General features: G+C 36.6%; 1 protein-coding gene across 4 annotated transcripts in view; it reads right to left on the reverse strand.

Annotated features, from left to right (window-relative positions):
- The window catches only part of CNTN1 (contactin 1), a 337,786-nt gene that overhangs the window by 131,052 nt on the left and 183,513 nt on the right, over window positions 1–23,221 (reverse strand). For all 4 annotated transcript variants that reach the window (XM_069094831.1, XM_069094830.1, XM_069094832.1 and 1 more), the window contains 5 exons: window positions 18,473–18,597; window positions 17,391–17,508; window positions 10,910–11,060; window positions 6,481–6,608; window positions 6,027–6,202 (listed from right to left, as the gene is read on the reverse strand). In XM_069094831.1, coding sequence (XP_068950932.1) covers window positions 6,027–6,202; window positions 6,481–6,608; window positions 10,910–11,060; window positions 17,391–17,508; window positions 18,473–18,597 — 698 coding nt within the window. The remainder of the gene's footprint in view (window positions 1–6,026; window positions 6,203–6,480; window positions 6,609–10,909; window positions 11,061–17,390; window positions 17,509–18,472; window positions 18,598–23,221) is intronic.

The raw sequence follows: 23,221 nt of genomic DNA on the forward strand, positions 1-23,221 counted from the left end.
AGAGAGAGGGAGAGAGAGAAGATTGGGCCTGGATTATAAGAAAATCACTTTAGTGACTAAATGGAGTAGGGAGACCCACCAGTAGAATATTACAGTAATAGAGGCATGAGGTGATGAGCCTACACTATAGTGGTGGCAGTGTTAGAGGAGAGAAAGGGGAATATTTGACAGATGTTGCAAAGATAAAATCAGCAGGCCTTGGCAACAGCTTAGATATGAGGGGTGAGAGATAGTGAGGAATCCAGAATGACTCCTAGGTTGTGAGCCTGAAGGACTGGGAAGATGGTATTGCTATCTACGGTGATAGGAAAGGAAGGAGAGGGGAAGGGCTTGGGGAAAGGAAAATTAGTTCTGTTTGGGACATAACGGGTTTAGGAAGTCTACTGGACATCAAGGTAGAGATGTCTGAATCACAGTTGGAGATACAAGCTTGAAGAGACTGAGGAGTGAAAGGTAAATTTGAGAATCATCAGTATAAAGATGGTAACTAAATCCATTGGCACTACCAAATGAAGTAGTATAGAGGGAAAATTGAATAGGGCCCAAGACAGATTTCTGAAGGACACCTACAGTAAGAGGGTGTGATCTGGAGAAAGATCCAAGGTACAGAGAAGAAGTACTCAGAAGAAAGTGGTATTCTAAAAACCTAGAGATAACAGAGTATCAAGGAGGAGATAGTGATCAACAGTAGGGTTACAGAGGGGTCAAAGAGAATAAAAACTGAGAAAAGGCCACTGGGGCATTTGCAGAGTTGCCCCGCCCCACTGGGGCAACTAAGTGATCATCAGTAACTTTGGAGAGAGTCATTTTGGTGGAATGATAAAGTCAGAAGTCAGACTGTTACAAAAAGTGAGAGAAGAGAAAGTAGAAGTGTCTATTGTAGATGGCCTTTTCAAAGCAATTTTGCAGCAAAGGGCAGAAGAGAAATAAGACGACAGTTAGCAAGAATGAAAGGATCAAGTGAAGGTCTTTTCAGGAAAGGGAAGACATGGATAATTTTGTAAGAAGTGGAAAATGAGCCAGTAGGGAGGGAGAGACTGAAAATAACTGACAGATGGGGCAATCTGTTTGAGGAAACTGGATGAAATGAAATCACTTGAACAAATAGAAGGTTTAGCCTTGGTAAGGAGGAAGGACACTTCAACATGTGAGATAGGGATGAAGAAGGAAAAGTGACAGAAAGCACCTGAGTGACAAGACATGAAGAAGACAGGAGAAGAGGGAGTTCACAGAAGATAGCATAAATTTTTTTGTAAAACATGAGGCAAGGTCCACCAAGAGAGTGGCAAAAGGAATGAGGAGCAGTTTGAGCAAGGATGAAAAGGTTTGTTGAAATAGCTGCTGCAGAGAATGGGTTAGTGAATTGATAAGAAGGTATAGCAGGATTGTCTAGTAGCAATGAGGGTCCAGTTGAGTTTATATAACATAAGTTTGTATTAAATCCAGTCAGAAAGGTTTTATGATTTTCTCCACCTTCATTCAGCAGTATACACAAACTGAAAGCATGAAACAAACAATGGTATGAGTGATCCAATTCTAAAGGTTGGCTAGATGTAATTGGCAATATGATAAGGAGGACAGGGATTCAAGAGAGGAAGACAGTATAGATTTCAAGTGGTTCACCAAGGAGTCAAGATCAGGAGAAGAGGAGAGAGTAGCTAGTGAGGCAAGATGCCCTGGGAGATAACTAGAGTGGTCAAGGGACTTGAGGACATGGCAGAAGAAGAATAGGCTTATATGAGGGAAAGCAGAGAGAGAGAGAGGGGAAAATAATGAGATTACAGAATTCTCAAACATGGAGGCAATACATTTGAGAGTGAAATAGACTCCAGAATGATTGATAGAATAAGGTTTATCATTCACACCTAGGGAGACAAGAGTGAAAACAGAATTTCAGAATAGGCCCAAGTTAGTCAAGAACTCCAATAAGAAAAAAAGAGTCAATATGATAAAGACTAATGATTTCAGAAGGAATCCTTGATACCAAAGTTATGAATTTGGGTAACCAGGAAGAAGATGGTCCCCTAGAAAATCATGGGAAATTTGGTAAGACTGGAAGAAAATAAGAATAAATTCTGTTTTGAACAGGTTGAATCTGAGATGCCTTTGTTATGTCCAGTTCACAATATCCAAAAGGCAGTTGTGGAATGGGACTGGAGCAAAGGAAAAACAAAATAATTTAGGAATTAGTAATGAGATTCCTAAGCAAGACAATATAGAGGCAAAAGAGAAGAATGTCCAGAAGAGAGCCTTGGGGGACACCCATGGTTAGTGGATATGGTATAAATGAAGATCTAATGAAGGAAAATGAGAAGTGGTTAGTCAAGGAGGAACAGAACAAGGAGAGAGTAGTATCATGAAAACCTAAAGAGGAGAGAATAACCTGGAAGAGGTTATTGGAGAGTAAAATGGTGTAGAGAGGTAAAGTATGAGAACTGAGAGTCATTAGATTTTTATATGCTGAAAATATGACAAAGTTAGTATCTCACAATGCTAAAGTTGTATGAGAAAAAAAGATTTGAATGAAATATAATTAATATTGTTTTATAATTTATTCTGCCAAAAATTTTTATGATTATCCACTATTTAAAATGTTCAGCAGTAACACAAAATAACATTGAGAACATACTATATCTATAATACAGCAAATACTAACCACTCAAACTTCAGTGTCCTCACATATAACATATACATGATAATACTTGCACTACACTCTTCACAAAACTGTTAAGAAATGGTGTTGTAGGGGGCAGAGTCAAGATGGTGGAGTAGAAACAGGACTTCCACTGGGCTCCATCTCCCACCACCTCCAATTCATGCAAAAGGTGCCTCTGAAAAAATTTTGCAGCTACAGAACCCACAAATGATACATAGAAGCTAACCTCCCAGCTGAGGACAGCTCCGCAGGCCAGCAGGGAGCAACCAGTGCAGCCCTTCCCAAGCCAGAGGTTTTTAGCCCCAGGGTGGGCCTGACCAGCTGCTGCCTGGAGGGACTTAAGATCACCAGCAGCTGTGGCAGTTTCCAGAATTATCAACCCATAAATGCTAATGACAAAGTGAGAGGCCAGTGCAGTGTGGACTTAGGAATGAAGTAGTTAGGAGTGCTGTCAGCCTTTATCCCCTGGAGGGAGAAGCAACTGAGGTGCCGCAGCCATGCAGCCACAGCCACGTGACAGCTTCAGCTCCTGGCCTGCAGACTGTAGGGGGACCACGCAACCAGTCTGAGGGGTAATCGCTCTTGCTTTAACCTGCTTGGATCTGGATTGTGGTCTAGGGTGGAGGTCCTGGGGTGTGTAACCAGTTGCCCAGAGCATGTGGAGGCTTCTGAGAGGGCACCCATCTAATACCTTTGGCAGCTGAGAAAACCCCAACATTTTGGACGAAGCTCCCCTCTCTGGTAGCAGAGTCCTACTGTGGCAAAAAGCTCAAAAGTCAAGTAATTAAGTGGCAACATGAGTAACAAGGGAAGCAAAGCAAACAGAGGAATCCAACGTTAGACTCTTATTTTGGGAACAAAAAGGATCAAAGCATGGAACAGGAGGAAGACAGTGAAGTCAGAACTCCTGCACCAAAAGCTTCCAAGAAAAACATGAGCTGGTTACAAGCCATAGAGGAGGTTGAAAATGATTTTGAAAATCAAATAAGGGAAGTAGAGGAAAAATTAAGAAGAGAAATGAGAGATGCAAGAAAATTATGAAATGAGAGTCAACAACCTGACTGAAGAAAACAACACCTTAAAAATAGACTAACTCAAATGGCAAAAGAGGCTCAAAAAGGCAATGAAGAGAAGAATGCCTTAAAAAGTCGAATTTGCCAGACGGAAAAAGAATCTCAAAAGCTCACTGAAGAGAATCATTCCCTCAGAATTCCACTGGAGCAAATGGAAGCTAGTGACTTTATGAGAAATCAAGATACTATTAAACGGATTCAAAAAAATGGAAAAATAGAAGGCATTGAGAAAATATCTCACTGGAAAAACCACTGACCTGGAAAATAGATCCAGAGAGATAATTTTAAAATTATTGGATGACCTGAAATAAAAAAAAAAAAACCTAGAAATCATCCTTCAAGAAATTCTCAAGGAAAATTGCCCTGATGTTTTAGAACCAGATGGCAAAACAGAGGTTGAAAGAATCCACCAATCACTTCCTGAAAAAGATCCCAAAAAGAAAACTCCTAAGAATATTATAGCCAGATTCCAAAATTCCCAGATCAAGAATAAAATATTACAAGCAGCCAGGAAGAAACAATTTGAATATTATGGAAACACAATCAGTATAATACAGGATCTGGCAGCTTCTACACTGAGGGATCGAAGGGCTTGGAATATGATATTCTGGAGGTCAAAGGAGCTGGGATTAAAACCAAGAATCACCTACCCAGCAAAACTGAGTATCATGTTTCAGGGGAAAATATGGTCATTCAGTGGAATAGAGGACTTTCAAGCATTCTTGATGAAAAAACCAGAATTGAATAGAAAATTTGACATGCAGATACAAGAAGCATGAGAAGGTAAACAGGGAAAAGAAATCAGAAGGAACTTATCAAAGTTGAACTACTTACATTCCTACATGGAAAAATGATCATTGTAACATATGGAACTTTTCTCAGTATGAGAATAATTGAAGGGAATAGAAATGTGTGTGTGTACATATATATATATATATATATATATATATATATATATATATACATACATACATACATACACATTCATATATATGTCTATGTAGGAGGGTATATGGGCATATGAATACATGTGTGAATGTATGTATATGCGTGTATGGGTATACATAGATAAAGGGCACAGAACCAGTTTAATGGGAAGGGCTGTTACTTAAAAGGTGAAATTAAGAGGTGAAAGAGGAATATAATGAGAGGTGATGGGGAGAGACAGATTGGGGTAAACTATCTTATATAGAAGAGGTAAGGGAAAATGGTTACAAAGGAGGGGAAGAACAGGAAGTCAAAAGGGAATGGGTCAACCTTATTCTCATTGAATTTGGCTTAGGGAGGGAATGACATACACACTAAATAGGGTATCTCATCCTACAGGAGAGTAGGGGGGAAGGGGATGAGAGGGGGGATTATGGAAGGGAGGGCAGGCTGGGGGAGAAGGAAGTTGGAAGCACTCACTTTTGAAAAGGGACAGGATCAAAGTAGAAAATAGAACATGTGGGAGGTGGGATAGGAGGGAGGGAAATATAGTCAGTCTTTTACAATATATCTACTATGGAAATGTTTTGCATAGCTACACATGTACAACCTATATTGAATTGTTTATCTTCCCAGTAAGGGTGGGTGACAAGGAAGGAAGGGAGTGAATCTGGGATTCAAAGCTTTAAAATCAAATGTTTAATATATTATTATTATCAATAATATTTTATATGTAACTGAGAAATAACATATACAGGCACTTGGCCATAGAGATTCACTATGCCCTACTGGAAAGTTGTAGGGGTTATGGGAGAAGATAAGGGAGAGAACAGATTGGAGGAGGGGATATCCAGTGGGATAGCTATTTTGGGATGATGGGTAGGGGAAAAACGGGGAGAAAATTTGTAACTCAAAATCTTGCAGAAATGAACGATGTAAACTAGAAGTTAATAAAGCATTTGACAAAGAAAGCTAGCCTCAGAGTAAGGAAAAATAAAATAAAATAAAGATTTTGTGTTGTAAACCTTAAAGCACTATGCAATTGGAAATTATTATTAATTATAATTTATTAGTAAATACTAATTATTATCATTACTAATCTTGGGCAAATAAATTAAGCTCTATTCATCTCAATTTTCTGACCAATAAAATGAAATTCCTAGAATAGAGATACCTCTTTCATCTTTAACAGTTACTGAATATAAATTTCAAATACTTTTAAAAGTTGGATTAGTAAACTTTTTTTATTTAGAAATTTAATAAATTTCTTCATTGCTTTTCCAGTGTCTGAACCAAAAATAAAATATTAATAATTCTTCATGTTCTTGGAGTGAAAGATATTTTATATATAATAATAAAGTCATATTTACCATAAAATTCCTCATGTAATGACTATTTTCTTTGCTAAAATCAATCACATATCCATTCAAAGACCAAATAAATGTGAGGTCCAGTGCAGGATCATGGGACGCAGAACACTGCATGGTAGCATTCTCACCCACAGTGACATCAGCATTAGCTGGTGGTAAAGTAATCCTTGTGGCATCTGAATTCATTAGAAAAAAAAATGAAACACTAATTTATCTATGATGCACAACAGAGAAATTTTTAAATGTTTTGGCTCATGCATAAAAATGTATAAGCTCTTTTCAATGAACTTTATTTCACTGGGTTTCTCATAAGGAATCAGACAGTGGACTCTCAGAGTTTGTGACAACTGAAATTCTCAACTATATGAATGTTGGAAAAGAATAGGGCAGAGTTATTGTTGCTAAAGTAATTTGACCCTTGAGCTCATTAATTGTATTAAAAATTATGTCTCACCTGTGATTAGCAGGGTTCCAGTGTTATTAGCTTTTCCTCTGTTATTTTCTGCAAAGCATGTATAAGTGCCTTCATCAGCCCTTGTGATATTCCTGATTTCAAGACTACCATCATTCCAAATGAGAATTCTATTTTAACAGAAAAAAGAATACATAAAATATGTTTTATGCAATATATTATATTCATATTCACTTCAGTACTTTAAAGAACTGCAATTTCACCCACTTAAGCAGATAATAATCCCATTGATGAATTGCTGTGGCCAAATGGATTCATCAACTGATGCCAACCTTCTAGGTATGATCTCCTAAGATGAACCTTGTAACAACATCTATTTTATTGCCGGATTAATACTGGAAGTTGTTCTAGCTTTGTGGAGTTATCAGAGCTCTATAGATGTTTTAGAGAAAAAATTTTTAGAATCCAGCTACATCTTCACATGAACAAAGGACTTTTGAGGAGGTTTATAATGTACTATAAATGGATTATCTTTTGACAAAATTATATTTTACATAAGAATGATGCTAACTCATTTTTTAAAAGTTGATAAGTCAATGTTAGTTTGTCTTTGGATACACCTGCATATACAATCTTCATCACATAAAGATGTTAATTAATAACATATTCCAGTCTCTTCCCCCCCCTCTTTTTTTCCTATCCAATTTGAAGAAAAGATCTATTTCACAAAGATGTTAAGGGGGGGTGAAATGGTTCAAGATCAAAATCAGAGAATTTGTAAATAAAAAGGACCTTAGAGATCATAGATCTAACTCCTGTATTTAACAGATCAGGAAACTGAGTCCCAGATAAATTAAATGATTCACCCAACTAACACGGACAACAGTACCAAAGCCATGATCTGAAACCAAGACAGGAAAAATACTTTTTTACTCCATGGAAAAGGAATGTTATAACAAAATAAATATTTTGTTGTTGAGCCATTTTTTCAGTTGTGTGATACTCTCCATGACACCACTTGGGTTTTCTTGGCAAAGACACTGGAGTGGTTTGCCATTTCTTTCTCCAGTTTATTTTATAGATGAGGAAACTAAAGGAAATAGGGCTAAGTGACTTGCTCAAAGTCACAGAGCTAATTAATAAGTGTCAGAGGCCAAATTTGAACTGGGGAGAATTTATCTTCCTGACTCCAGGTCCAGTAGTTTAACCACTAAGTCATCTTGTTGCCCTAAAATATATGTAGTAGTAAATGTCATGACACAAAAAAATAAGTTTTCAATAAGAATTTTACTGTACATATTTTGCTGTCAGATCTTAATGTAAAATACTTTGGTCAATTTTTACCCTCATTTGCAAATGGAGCAAAAAACAAAACAAAACAAACAAAGCTGGTGTTTCAGATAAGTGCCTGAAGGCAAAATTACAATAATAGGATCAGAGTTTTAGATCTGAAAGGGATCTTAAAGGCAATCTAATTCAATCCCCTCATTTTACAAGTTAGTAACTAAGATTCAGGGGTTTACTTCTTCAGTAACAGAAACCTGGCAAGCATAAATATAGAAACTGAACTTGTGCTTTCTAGTGCCAACATTATAATGCTTGATTTGTCTGACCTATTTGAGTTCAATGAATTTTAACTCTAAAAATGAACATTATCTCCCTAGACAAAAACCTTTTTCTTTAATTCTCAGATCCCTTTTACCTTCATAACCACAAGCAATAGATAGCAGGGACCAAGATACCACTTAGTCCAATCCCCTCATTTTACAGGTTAAAAAACAGTGCTGGGAGTGGCTAGGTGGCACAGTCAATAGAGCACCAGTCCTGGAGTCAGAAGGACCTGAGTTTAAATGAGGTCTCAGACACTTAACACTTACTAGCCATGTGACCATGGGCAATTCACTTAACCCCAACTGCCCTCCAAAAAGCAAAAACAAACAAACAAACAAACAAAAAGTGAGTGCCAAGTAGGTTAAATGGTTTGTCCAATGTCACACAGTAAACCCCAGAGGTAGGATTGCCTCTAAGTCCTCTGGCTCCAGTCATTGCTTTTTCCACTATACCAAAGTACCTCACAAATTCTTCTTTAATGATACTAATTCAAGCTATGGTTACTGATTATACAGCTAGAATAGATAAAATAGATATTTTTATATATCTATGTAGGTAAGATAATTGATTATATGTATTTAAGGAATGAGTGACTTGAGATTATCTGATAGCATAAGTGATACTCTCAAGCTTCATTTTTAAAATATTAAATTTGTTTCCCAGAAACACAATTTTTAATCTGAAAGATCTATGTTCCCACCATACAAAGTATACTTCTGTTAAAATATAAATGAAATTTTAAAAAATTTTTAAGTCAGAGAAAGAGATGAGTCCTTGGAGAATCAAGCTAAATTGGTTTCATGTGTTATGTAGACATTTTCAACACAAATTACATCCTAGGAGAATCAGTTTCCATGATCTATATTAACATATAATGATAAAAATTCAAAGCATATTTCTAGATGTCCATTGGCTATATAGATCTTACTAGAAAGACTTTATACAAGATTTGAAGCTATCTGCAGTGGAAAGAGTCTTTGACTGAGTCAGGAAAATTATCTTCTAGTCCTAACTCTAGCTAGGTGGCCTTGGGAAAATCATCCTACCTTTCTGGACTCATTATTAACAGGAAACCAGGGCCTACCTACCAGGGCATCTTGCCCTCTGATCTTTCACTGTTCCCTTATCTCCACCTGGCATAGGGACTCTTAGGATGAAATTTCCAGAGTATATCCTCCAACTCCTACCCCTGGAGGAGTTAATTCACTCAACTTTGGGACTCCATCCTAGAGTTAAAGTCCTGATTGGTGGGTGAGCTCGTGAAAACTCACCTAATTTGCCTAGGTAGCCCTAGACCATGCTTCATATCCCATTTAGCCATATACTAAAAACCTACCTGAGCTTCTTGTCCTGTTGCTGCATGCATACAATTACTTCCTCCGTATACATGCTTTCCTTTCCTTGCTCTGCAAATAGTAATTCAATTCATACTATCATTGCTACTGGAATGAATATGACAATCCTCTGGCCTCTGGCTCCACTCACAATTTTGGTATTGCTTAGACCAAAGCTCTTTTCACTCCCCTACATACACTGTATTCTTTTATTACAACGCCAGCGACTTAAAAGCATGGATTGTATTCATTTCCAAAGTCTCACATTGTGCTTGGAAGATAGTATGAGCCTAAGTACTCATTCATTTATTTACTTTTTGTCTATAAAATGAACAGGTGGGACTATATGATTTCTAAAATCTCTTCTAAAGTTAACATTCTATGAAGGAGTGAATAGAGTGGGCTTGGAGTCAGTCAAGAGGAAGTAAGGAAGACGTTAGCATAAATCCTTTCTCTGTCACTTATTTAGCTATGTGATCCTATACAAATCATTTAATTTCTCAGTTCCTCAGACAACTCCCTAAGAGTTACCTCCCAAGACAGAAATGGCCCATAATTATGAAATTATGCCTCTCTTATATAATTTTATTATAAATATCTAGCCCAGTTTTTCAAATTCCAAAAGGAGGGTGGCTAGGTGGCGCAGTGAGTAAGAGCACCAGCCCTGGAGTCAGGAGGACCTGAGTTCAGTTCCGGCCTCAGACACATAACACCCACACAAAAAAACTAGCTGTGTAACCTTGGGCAAGTTACTTAACCCCAATTGCCCTCCAAAGGGCAAAAAAAAAAATTCCAAAAGGATTCACTTCTGCCATCTTTGACAACTAATACCATTATCTTTTCTATACCTCAATAGAGAGGTAGCAAGTGGCACAACAGATAGAATGCTGGCCCAGGTGTCAGGAGGACCTGAGTTCAAATTTGACCTCAGACACTCCTTAATCCTTTTTCCTTCAGCTTCCTCATCTGTAAAATAAGTTGGAAAAGGAAATGGCAAACCATTCCAGTATCTTTGCTACGAAAAAAACCCAACATAAATGGAGTCATGAAGAATCTGACACAACTGAAAAACTGAACAACAAAAATGTCTCAATAATTGCATGTGTGAACTGAAGTGTTAGCTTGTTTTAAATATATATCATTTTCTGAGCATAAAATGAGATTTTTAAATGGAAAGTACCATGAAAATTTTTAAAAGCTTCCTAAAATTTTAAGTGTTATTTTAAACATTATTTTAATCATCTTCATCAGCATCTGCATCATCTTAATATATTGTAACAATTTTTTAATGTGCAAATTATGAAGTTTTACATTTAACCTAATACTACTATAACAGTTTGACCAAGGTAGAGTATGATAGCTTCACACATGATCCCTCCATTTAATCTGAGCATCTCAGTCTCTTCTTCCTTAGTGACAGACCTCTAAAGAAACATTCATATTGATCATGTGAAAATCAGCTTTCTGTCATATGAAATGCTTTATACCACATTGAACTTGAAGAGATTTAAGTTTTCTGAACTGACCGAGTACTATTGACTAGCCATTCTGTTCCTTTACTCCATGAAAACTTTGGTTTAGGTGCAGCCTTAGGTTTGCATTCAATTAAAACACGTCCTCCTTTAGCTGCAAGGGTCTTTTTCTTCATAGGATTCATTTCAAAAGTGGGAGCCATGGCTGAAAGAAAATCAACAATTATTACTTAAGATATTTTTTCTACTCAAAATTTCCTTCTTTAATTTTCTCTATTTACTGTAAACAACATATAGAAACGTGTTTAACACAGCATTTTGTAAGTATGAATTGTAATTATTTTAATACCAAATGTTAACAACTTATGACTGATAGAAACACCCATTTCTTTGCTTCCTTTCAATTATTTGTGTAGATGATTACAAATGAAAGTGTTATATGTATTGCTTTAGGCCCATCTACTTTGGGAAAAATTCAGTTCAAATAGCTATCAAATGTCTACTAGAAAACAAGCAGATATATGAGTGATAAAGATCCATTTAGTGCACTGAGGTGAAACTCTATGGTAAATGCTCTATGGGAGGCATCAACAAATTTCTCTCAAACTAGGATCTTGAAAGCAGCACTGACTCATCATGAGCCCAGTTTTAAGACTCCAGGATTCTCCACTTTTGATCAGTAGCAAAGTCTCCACTATAAGAAAATGCTATTAGACTCCTTGTAGTAAAATATTTTCAAGTTATTTTAAATGCCTACTACAAATGGTTTCATATAAAATAAGGCTGATTTTAATAATATTTTATTTTTAGAACAATTTTATTCCAAATCTAGCAATGTAACCAAAACCAATGAGAAGGATATATAACTCATTCATGTTTATCACTAAGAATATCACTGGATGAGCTAGCTGATATAAAATTATTCTTAAAAATTTTTATTGCCCCTTTTATTTACATTTGCCAGTATTTGGTATTTAAAAGTAAGATTACAAATCAAAATTAATCATTTTATTTTTAATATAGTGTTTAATATGCTTTTTAAAAATTGAGTCCTGAATTCTATCCCTCCCCCCTGTTTCTCCAACACATACAAAATCAAACAAATTATATTTCAAATTGGTCATGTTGCAAAAAAAAGTAAGAAAAATAAAGAACATAATAAATTATGCCTTGTTCTACACTCAAACTCCATGAGTTTTCTCTCTAGACATGGATAGCATTTTTCATCAAGTCCTTTAGAATTGTTTTTAGATCACTGTATTGATTAGAATAGCAGTTATTCATAGTTGATCGTTGAAAAATATTACTGTTACTGTGTACAATGTTCTCCTTGTTCAGTCTACTTTACTTTGCATCAGTTCATGTAAGTCCTCCCAGGTCTTTCTGAAAACATCCTACTCATCATTTCTTATAGTACAACAGTATTCCATTACAATCATATACCACAGCTTGTTCAGGCATTCCGCAATTGATGGCTACCCCCTCAATTCCCAATTCTTTGCCACTACAAAAGAGCCACTATAAATATTTTTGTACATATAGGTCCTTTTTTTTGTTTTTTATCTCTTTGGGATACAGACCTAGTAATAGTATTGCTGGGTCAAAGGGTATGCATGGTTTTATGACATAGTTCCAAACTGTTTTACAGAAAAGTTGAATCAGTAAACAACTCCACTAGCATTTCATTTTTTCACATCCCCTCTAACATTTGTTGTTTTCCTTTTCTGTCATATTAGACAATCTAATAAGTGTGGAGGGGTACCTCAGAGTCATCTTAATGTACATTTCTTTAATCAATAATGACTTAAAACATTTTTATAAGACTACAGATAGCATCAATTACTTTGTCTCAAAAATGCCTGTTCATATATTTGGACTATTTTATCAAATAAGGAATGGCTTTTATTTTTGTAAATTTGACTCAGTTCTCGAAATATTTGAGAAATGTGGCCTTTATCAGAGAAACTTGCTGTAATTTTTTTTTACAATTATGATTACTAACTTCCCTCCATCCTATTTCCCTCCCTATTTATGCTTCTCTCTCTCCTTTCACTCTGTGCATCCTCAAAAGTGTTTTGCTTCTGAATACCACTTCTCTAATCTACTCTCCTTTATATCAGCCCTTCCCTTTCTCTTACTTTTTTATCTCTTATTTTCCTATAGGGCACCCAAATGTGTATGTTATTTCCTTTTTGAGCAAATTCTAACAAGAATAAGGTTTACATGCCACTTCCCCCCTCATCTTCCCCTCCACTGTAAAAGCTCTTTTATACCTCTTTCAGCTGAGATAATTTACCCCATTCTACCTCTCCTTTTCCTCTTCTCCCAATGCATTCCTCTTTTTCACCCCTTAATTTTATTTAATTAAATTAATTTAGTTTAATCATCTCATCATATTCCACTCATGCCCAACTTCTTTGTCTAGGTATATTTCTTCTAAATGCCCAAATAATAAGAAAGTTCTCAGGAGTTATAAGTATCATCTTCCCACACAGGAATGTAAACAGTTTAAACTTATTGAATCCCTTATGATTGATTTTTCTTTCCTGTTTACTTTAGAGTGAGATTGAGGTCTCTCTCAATTCTAAAAACCTCATTCACTATGATACATTCTAATCTATTGGACTCCAATTTCTGTTTGTTGGGTTTATGTGCTATTCACTCTTTGTGATGGTCTTTCATGGAACCACCATTTGGTTAATTTGGCAAAAGTAAGCTGATGACTTTTATTCTGAATAGTACTGAATAATATTTTTTGTGGGTAGAGATAGATATAATTATAGTCAGATATGCCTCTAAGAGAAAGAAAAGAAAAGGGGCAAGCTGCTTCCCCTACTTCCTTTAAGATAGAAATCAGTTTTCCTTGGAGAGCATTAGATTGGATTCCAGAGACATCTAATCAAGCATACCTGGAAGTCCCATTTAGACATCCCATGTGGACATACATATCTTACATAATCAATACACAAACCAACATTACTTGCATTTTAAACTTTGATAATAAATATGAAGTGGCATTAGGACTGCCTCTATACGTGCAAAGAAAAGTGGGGGGGAAATGGAGATAATTATTTGGAAAAGACAAGGCACCACATTGTCCTGATCTATATAGGTAATTGAAGCCAAAGCAGTATTTTCCCTTAATCTATAAGTGTCACACCTCTCTATTTTTATTTTGATTTAATCTTATTCATTTCTGTTATCAATAAATAGCTTACTATATTTCTAAGGAATTTTTAAAAATAGATTTAGGAGGCAGAGCCAAGATTGTGGAAGAAAAGCCAGGAAATTGCCTGAACTCTCCCTACTTTCCCTCAAAACAACTTTAAATCAAGTCTCTAAACAAAATCTGGAGTGACAGAACCCACAAAAAGATGGGGTAAAACAATTTTCCAACCCAAGATAACATAAAAGGAATGTAGGTAAGGTCTGTCTCACTTGGGTAAAAGGGGAGCACGGCCCAGGACAGGTAATCCAGCAGGAGGTTTTAACCACAGGACAAATAAGCAGCTGAGGCTCTACAATCCTGGCTCAGTAGCCCAGCAGCCAGCAGACCAGCTATGAGGGAAACCTCCAACCTCAGTAAAGCAGGCAAACTGTCAGTCACAAGACCCCAGGCAGAACAGGCACAACTAGAACAAGTCATCCCAGCTTAGTGAGCATACAGCCAATCCCAGAGGCACAAAAAGCTGGTGACCAGGTCCCTGGTCTCCAAAAAAAGAAACATGGAGCAGTGTCACTTACACCTCAACTTTAAAAGTCATGAAATAGGCTGGAAAATGGTGGGGGGAGGGGAGAAGACCTTGACCAGGAAAGATCAAAACAAAAAACTCAAGAGGACAACAATGTAAAATTGCCTACATGTGAATCCTCAAAGAGGATAAATTGGTCTGAAGTCCAAAAAGTCTTCTTGTAAGAGCTTATAAAAGATTTTTAAAATCAAATAAGAGAGGTAGAAAAAAAAATTGGGAAAATGAATTAGAGTGAAGACAGGGAATCATGAAAAAAGGGTCAACAGCTTGGTAAAGGAAGCAAAATAAATGGGAAAAGATGTACAAAAATTCACTAAAAAAACTCCTTAAAAAGTAGAATTGGTGGGGTGGCTAGGTGGTACAGTACATAGACAACCAGCCCTAGAGTCAGGAGGACCTGATTTCAAATCCAGTCTCAGATACTTAACACTTACTAGCCATGTGACCTTGGGCAAGTCCCTTAACCCCAACTGCCCTGCCTTCCCCTTCCAAAAAAGAAAAAAAAAGAATTGGCCAAATGAAGGAGGCACAAAAAGTCACTGAAGAAAAATCTTTAAAAAAATCTTTAAATTTAAAAATCTTTAAAAAATAAAACAGGTCAAATGGAAAAGGAGGTACAAAATCTAATAGAAGAAAACAATTTGTCAAAAATGAGAATTAGGCAAGTGGAAGGTAATGACTCTATGAGATATCAAAAATCAGTAAAACAGAAAAAAAAGAAAGAAAAAATAGAAGAAAATATAAAATTCTTTATGGGTAAAACAACTGGCCTGGAAAATAGACCCAGAAGAGACAATTTTAAAATTATTCATCTACCTAAAAACCATAATGAAAAAATGGAGGCTAGAAAGCATCTTTCAGGAAATTATCAAGGAAAACAGGTGTCAGGTCCTAGAACCAGAACACAAACAGTCATGATCACCCCCTGAAAGAGATCCCAAATTGAAAATGCCAAGGAATATTGTAGTCAAATTCCAAAATCTCTGGATCAAAGAGAAAATACTGCAAGCTGCCATAAAGAAACAATTTAAATAGCATGGAACCATAGTCAAGATTAGTCAGGACCTTGCAGCTTCTACATTAAAAGATCAGAGGGCTTGGAATACAATATTCCATAAGGAAAAGGAGCTTGGATTATAATCAAGGATCAACTGCCCAGATAAATTAATCATAATCTTTCAGGGGAGGTGATGGACTTTCAATGGATTTCCCAACCTTCATTGTGAAAAGACCAGAGCTCAATAGAAAATTTGATCTTCAAATACAGAACTCAAGAGGGGAACAAAAAAGTAAACAGGAAAGAAAAAAAACAACATATTATTAGTAAGGGAAAACTGTTTACCTTCTTACAAGGGACGATCACACTTTTAACTCCTGAGAACTGTATTGTTATTACTGACATTTAAAAGGAATCCTTCTAGTCATTCAAACTCAAACCTAGGTATCATCCTCTACTCCTCTTGCTCTTTTATTCCTCATATTTAATGTGTTGATAAGTCCTGTTTATTCTATTTTCATAATATCTCATATGCACATGCCTTCCTTTCCTCTTACACTGTCATACCTTGGGTGCAAGCCTTCATCGCCTCATACCTAGACAATTGCAATAAAGCCTTCTTGTTAGTCTCTCTTCCTTATCTTTCCCCACTACAAATCATCCTCCAATCAGCTGTCAAAATGATCTTCCTAAAGTATAGGTCTGATCATGTTACCATACCACCCCATTCAATAAACTTGAGGGGCTTTGTATTATCTCCAGGATCAATTTTAAAATCTTCTGTTGGGTATTTAAAGCCCTTCACATCTCAGTCCCTTCCTACCTTTTCAGTGTTCTTACATTTTACTCTCTTTCCCATACTCTGTGATCTAGAAACATCGACTGCTTTTCTGTTCCTAGCACAAAATACATGACTTTTCAATAGCTATCATGTCTACAACACTTTCTTTCCTTGGCTCCACCTGCTGGCTTCCTCAAATATCACCAAAAATGCACTTTATGCAAGAAGCTTTCTCTGTCCCCCTAAGTGGTCTGACCTTGACCCTGACATAGTGATGTCATGTCAGTCCTCTTTGAACACTGACTTGTGCTAGTGCCTTCCCTCTGAGGGAATTTTATCCTGTGATACAATTTATTCTGTGAATACCTAGTATGTACATAACTGTTTGCATGTTGTCTCCCCATTAAAACGTAATCTTGTGGCGGCCAGGTAGCACAGAAAGTAAGAGCACTGGCTCCAGTGTCAGGATGGCCTGGAGATCAAATCCCGGGCTCAGACACTTAGCACCCACCCAGAAACACCTGGACGTGTAACCTTGAGCAAGTTACTTAACCCCAATTGCTTAAAAAAAATTTTTTTAATTTAAAAAAAAAGTAATCTCCTTGAGGGCAGCAATTACTTTTGGTTTTCTTTGTTTCTCTAGTGCTTACTGCAATGTCTGGTAAAGAGTATACTTAACAAAAGCTTATTTACTTGACTTGTTTGTGTTCTCCCTCTACTGATGAAGATCATAATCCCAATTATACCTAAAGAAGTGTTCTTTATGAATAGTTATTGCTGTTAAGATTCATTCATCACATGATAATCAACCTTATGACAATTGGCCTGATTTTAAAATTTGGAAATGTAAAACAAAACAAGGATTGTGAAATAACATGTGGAATCAGAGTGAACATAAGACTGGTCAAACAATAAATATGAACATGCATAAAAGTGATGAGCAGATCATTTGAATCTAGAGTCCCCTGGTTACAAGTTAAAATAAAAATTTTAAATTATATTTACCCAGAATCTTGAGTTCAGCATTCGCATATATTGCTCCATGGGCATTTTCAGCTATGCATTGGTACATTCCAGCATTATCAAAGGTCAACCCATACAGTCTCAGCTCACCTTTATGGTACTAAAAAAAAACAAAAATAAAAGAAATATTCTTGATAATATTTTATAGAAACTATTTTACACAAGTTTAGACTCAGTAATTTCTGCAAATGAAATAATAGGAAGAACACCTGAAATTGCAGACTGAAGACCTCGGTAACCTCGGTAATGGACACATGACTTTTCAGTTAAATGGGAATGAAAACCACACTATTTATCTCATGAGAGTTTTGTGAAAGAAGAATTTTGTAAAATGTAGAGAATCATGTCTATCTGAGCTATTTATAATAACAATTATTATTATTTACACTGTCCTACTATTAGATAACTCAAAGTGGATCAGGATATTTATGTCATGAGGAAGTAAGACCCACTTACCATGGCCTTATTCTTGCACTGTTCTTCCTACTGAATTCTTAGTATACCATTTTTCCCCCTTTGGCCCAGCTGAAAGGTTACAGCTGAAAGAGAGTAGAGGATTCCATTGCTGATACCTCTCTCCAGGATTAAGAATATTTACTGGTAAAAGTTTCCCTCTTATTGTTTCTGTGGGTTCAGGAAAATTGGCAAGGAATAGGGAGAACTATCAGATAGAAGAAATGGATGAATAGGAAGAGGGGGAAAATGGAACAAAGGAAAAAAGGAGAGAAAGGAAGAGGGGAGTAAGGGGGCAGCTAGTAAATAGAGCACCAGCTCTGGAGTCAGGAGGATCTGAGTTCAAATCCATCCTCAGATACTTAACACTTACTAGTCATGTGACCTTGGGCAAGTCACTTAACCCCAACTTCCCTGTCTTCTCCCCTCCAAAAAGCCAAAAAAAAAAGGGGGGGTAAGATGACTAGAATTAGTTTAAGTTAAAATCATACAGGAGATACTTGACACTCTATCACTGGTTTTCTGTTTTCACATTTATTTACACAATATAGGGTGCTAATCTGAAACTACATGAACAATTTTTTAAAAGTAACAAAAAATATGTGACCTACCGCATATCCATTTCTCAACCATCTGATTGTAGGGATAGGTTTGCCTGTAGCCACACAAGGCCAGTATAGATCACTGCCTATATCTGCCTCTGTATCATTGATATGTTCTACCCATTCAGGAAATGCTGAAGAATAAAGACAATATCATAAATATGAAATGTAACAGCTATCATTAAGCAACAATTTTTCTGCCATTTTAAACAAACTTTTTTCATTTTAGGGAAAAAGACAAATATTATTTTCATTGGAATAAAACAAAAATCACAGATGAATAGAATTGCACTGCACTGGATTAAGCATAATAATCTGTTACATATTACAGTACAAAGTGACCATATTTCATCATGCTTTTTCTCCCCTTCAATGGACTCTGGAACCATGTGTATGAAACCAAGGGATTGTGGAGACTGCTACATCTCCCCAGGATCACAAAGGTTTTGGAGGACCTTCCCAGAATGATAGTGATTCTTTACAGTAAATTGTTGCAGTTTGGGTTATTTATTGAGAACACTGTGTACATTTCATTATACCATCTTTGAATCCAGAAAGAAAAAATAAATTTACAGGCCAGCAGCAAAGAGAGGTGGGAATTGGTATGGTTATTCTTGAGTATACTTAAAAGACACTGGGTCACACACCCCCACCTCGTAATTGCTCTACATAGATTTCTTCTTAGATTTTTTTTTCCTTTTCCCTCCGATGATCACCCACACTCCTGCTTGTCCCCCTCCCTATAAGTTGTGTGATTGGGCTGAAAAACATGAGTAGTACTTTGGGCCTATACTAACTGTTGAAATGGCATTTCTAATTTCTGAAATACTATTTGGCACAAAGAGAAATCATCTTCCTAATTTGTTATGAGTGAATAGCCTTTAGAGTCTTGTTTTTAAAAAAAAAAGAGTGGTACATTGTGGGAGGACAGAAATTATCAGAATAGTCAAAATGCACTGAAAACTACAAGGATAGCCTGAACTAAAGACATATCTAACAACTGCTATATCAAAAAAAAATAATCATTTAGCTTATGTGCAATTAATAGGAAAAGGAAAAGTATTGGAGCTGAATAGTATACCAGGTAGCCCGAATTATGAAAACTCAATTCGACTAGAAGACTTTCTCATTTGTAAGCCAAAAAAGCAAAACAAAAGATTTTCACTGACCATGCAGATTTAGATAAAGGAGCCTATAGAAAACCTGTTAAAAACTTGAATTATGGACATAATAATTATACTTGTAAAGACAAAGGACCATTGGGCACAAAGGTCACAACAATCTGATTCATGAATACCACTAGCAGGATAATCAGAACTGTTTTTGTTGTTTATAAATGTGGACTAAATGGCCACACACGTTAAATGCACTTGACAACAAAAGGATGCCTAGTTTGTAAGAAACTGATCACCATGTATCAGCACAAGGAATCAAAGACAAAAGGATGGAGATTTTGGGAGTATCTAAAAGCTAAGCTAAAAGCTATGAAAAAGCTAAAAGCTATGATCTTCCCACTGGCAAACTATTGCAATAGTCATATTGATACTATCAGAGGAGAGAAGGAAATATATTTGAGAGATGTTATAAAGGTGAACTTGGCCAGCTTTGGCTATATATAGATTGGATATGAATGGGAGAAATAGGGGAAGAGTTGAGGATGACTCCTGAGTTGTGCGCACTGGACACTTGGGAGGATGGTGGTGTCCTTGACAGTAATAGGAAGAAAAGGGACAAGGTTTAGGGGAAAGATAATGCATTCAGTTTTGGACATGTTGAGTTTGGAATGTTAACTTTATTTTATTTACCCTCCTTTTCAGCTTCTTGTTTTGTGCTGTCTTCTGTCATTAGAATATAAGTTGGTTAAGGGCAGGAATTGTCTTCCTTTTACTTGTATCTGTATTCCCAATACCTGTTTAAAGCTGCTGTCCACTTCTTTCAGTCATGTCTGATTCTTTATGACCCTGTTTGAGGTTTTCTTGGTAAAGATACCAGAGTGGTTTGGTATTTCCTTCTCTGGCTAATTTTACAGTTATGGAACTAAGGCAAAAAGTCTTGCCCAGAGTCACACAGCTAGTTAGTGTAAGAGGCCAGATTTGAACTAAGGAAAATTAGTCTTGCTGACTTCAGGTCTGACACTCTATTCACTGTGACACCTAGATGCCCTATTAGCATGATACTCTAAGTAAAAATCTGGGACTCGATGCCTGAGAACTTTGACTATATATGCAATTTGTACAGGATATTATAAGTAAGTAGCAATAGTTAAATAAGAGTATTGAGCCTTCAAACTCAATAATTTGTCATGAAAAGTCCAACATTATTTAATCTCTTGTGCTAGAAGAAAGGGGAAATTAGTTGAGGCAATTCAACAAGAGGACAAAGATGTTCTCATTGTATGAGTGAGAGGTAGGATGTACTTGAGAAGTAACTCATAGAATTCAACTTCATGATTTACAAGTATTCTACAAATGATCTATGAGACTGCATTATTAGTGTCAGTCAACAAGCATTAATTAAGTATTTATTACGTGTCAGGCACTGTAATAACCAACAGAGATCCAAAGAAAGACAAAAAACAGTATCTGCTTTAAAGGAGCATACATTATAATAAGAGACAATATGTTAAGTGACTAGATACATGCAAAATATATGGAGTGGATGGAAAGTAATTTGAAAGGTTAATAACAACTGTGGGGAGAGGGTTTGGGAAGCCTTCCTATAGAAAGTGAACTTTGATCTGAGCCTTGAAGGAAGGCAGGGAAACCAAGAGACAGAGGTGAAGGAAAAGAAAATTTCAGGAACGAGTATAGCCAGTGCAAAAGTACAGAGAAAGGAAATGGAGTGTTGAGTTTAAAGAACTACAAGTGAGCCAGTGTGGCTGTAACATAGAGAGAGTAAAGAAACATAAAGTATGTTAATGGAGAGTTTTAAATATCACATAACCTCATATTTTATCCTGGAGGAAATAATGAGTCACTGGAGCTCAAGGGAAGAAGAACAGAGGGTTGCACAATAAAGTGAGACCTATTGTTAAGAAAAATTACATTAACAACTAAGTTGAGGATGGAATGGAGTGGAAGAGAGACACAAGGAAAAAGATATTGCAACAATCTAGTCAAAAAGTGGTGAGGGCCTGAACTAAAATTGTGTAGAGAAGCAGGACAAGCTATAAAGATATAAGCAATAAGATCTGGCAATAGATTGGATATGTGGGGTGCAATAGAGTGAAAAAAAAATAAGTACAGAAGGAAGAATAACATTGATGTAAGCCACAATACTGGAAAGATAGTGGTGTGCTCTACAGTTATACAGATATTTGGGAGAGGGCAGAACCAAGATGACTGAGTAAAAGCAGAAACTTACTTGATCTCATCCCTAATTACCTCAAATACCTGTAAAAAATGGCCCTAAACAAATTTTAGAGTTACAGAACCCACAAAATGATAGAATGAAACATGTCTCCAGCTGAGGACAGCATGGCCAACTGACAGAAAGGGTCCATCACACCTGACTGGGAGTGGAATACAATCCCACATGGGCAACACCAGCACAGACTAGCCAGAGCAGACCTCAGGCAATTGAATCACTAGCAGCTGTGATTCTCAACCAGTAAATGCCAAAAAGAAAGTGTAAGTTCAGTGGGGAATCTCTGTTAGAACTGGGTAAGAGGAGAGGGTGGTCTGGCCCTGCCCTCAGCATGTCAGAGGTGGCAATGGCTGTTGCTGCAGCCACAGCAGCTGCTTCCTGAGCTCTAGGTCCACAGATGGTGGGGGGATCAAGTAACTGACCAGAGAACTATTACAGGAATCTCTTTCCTGGCACTGAGCCAGGATCCTCTTGCTTTGCCCTGCTTAGATCTGGGTTGCAGTCTTGGGTAGCAGTCCTGGGATGAGGAGCACTAGCATGGCAGAGCTTGTTGAGGCTGTGGAGAGGTAGTCCTCCTCACAGTTCTGAGACAGGTGCCTAGAAGATCTGACAACAGCTGGGCAAAACCCCAGAAATTTGGGACATAGCACTCTCTACTCTGGAAGCAGAGTTCTACCTGTGGCAAACAGCTCAAAAGTCAAGTATTTGGCTGGCAAGATGAGCAAACAGAGGAAGATAAATCAGACTATAGAATCTTTTTTTTTTTTTGGTGACAAAAAGGATCAAAACATAGAACAAAAAGAAGACCACAAAGTCAAAACTCCTGCATCAAAAGCCTCCAAGAAAAATATGAACTGGTTGCAGGCCATGGAGGAGCTCAAAAATGCTTTTGAAAATCAAGTAAGAGAAGTAGAGGGAGAATTGGGAAGAGAAATAAGAGTCTTGCAAGAAAATCATGAAAAACAAGTCAGCAGCTTGCTAAAGGAGACCCAAAAAATACTGAAGAAAATAACACCTTAAAAATAGACTAATTCAAATGGCAAAAGAGCCAATGAGGAGAAGAATGCCTTAAAAAGCAGAATTGGCCAAATGGAAAAAAGAGCTTCAAAAGCTCACTGAAGAAAATAATTCCTTCAAAATGAGATTGGAGCAAACAGAAGCTAATGACTTTATGAGAAATCAAGATATTATAAAACAGATCCAAAAGAAAGAAAAATAGAAGGCAATGTGGTAACTTGCAAAAGGGAAAGATTATGAGGGAAAGATAATGGATTCTCTTTGGACATGTTAAGTTTCAAATGCCTATGGGATATTAGTTCAAGATTTCCAAAAGGCATGATTAGAACTCAGAAAAGAGAATTAGGGCTTGATATATAGATCTGGGAATCAATA

The sequence above is a fragment of the Petaurus breviceps genome, unplaced genomic scaffold (assembly GCF_028583685.1).
Source record: "Petaurus breviceps papuanus isolate PSGF00001 unplaced genomic scaffold, PetGlider_PUasm1.0 221, whole genome shotgun sequence".
Lineage (NCBI taxonomy): Eukaryota > Metazoa > Chordata > Mammalia > Diprotodontia > Petauridae > Petaurus > Petaurus breviceps.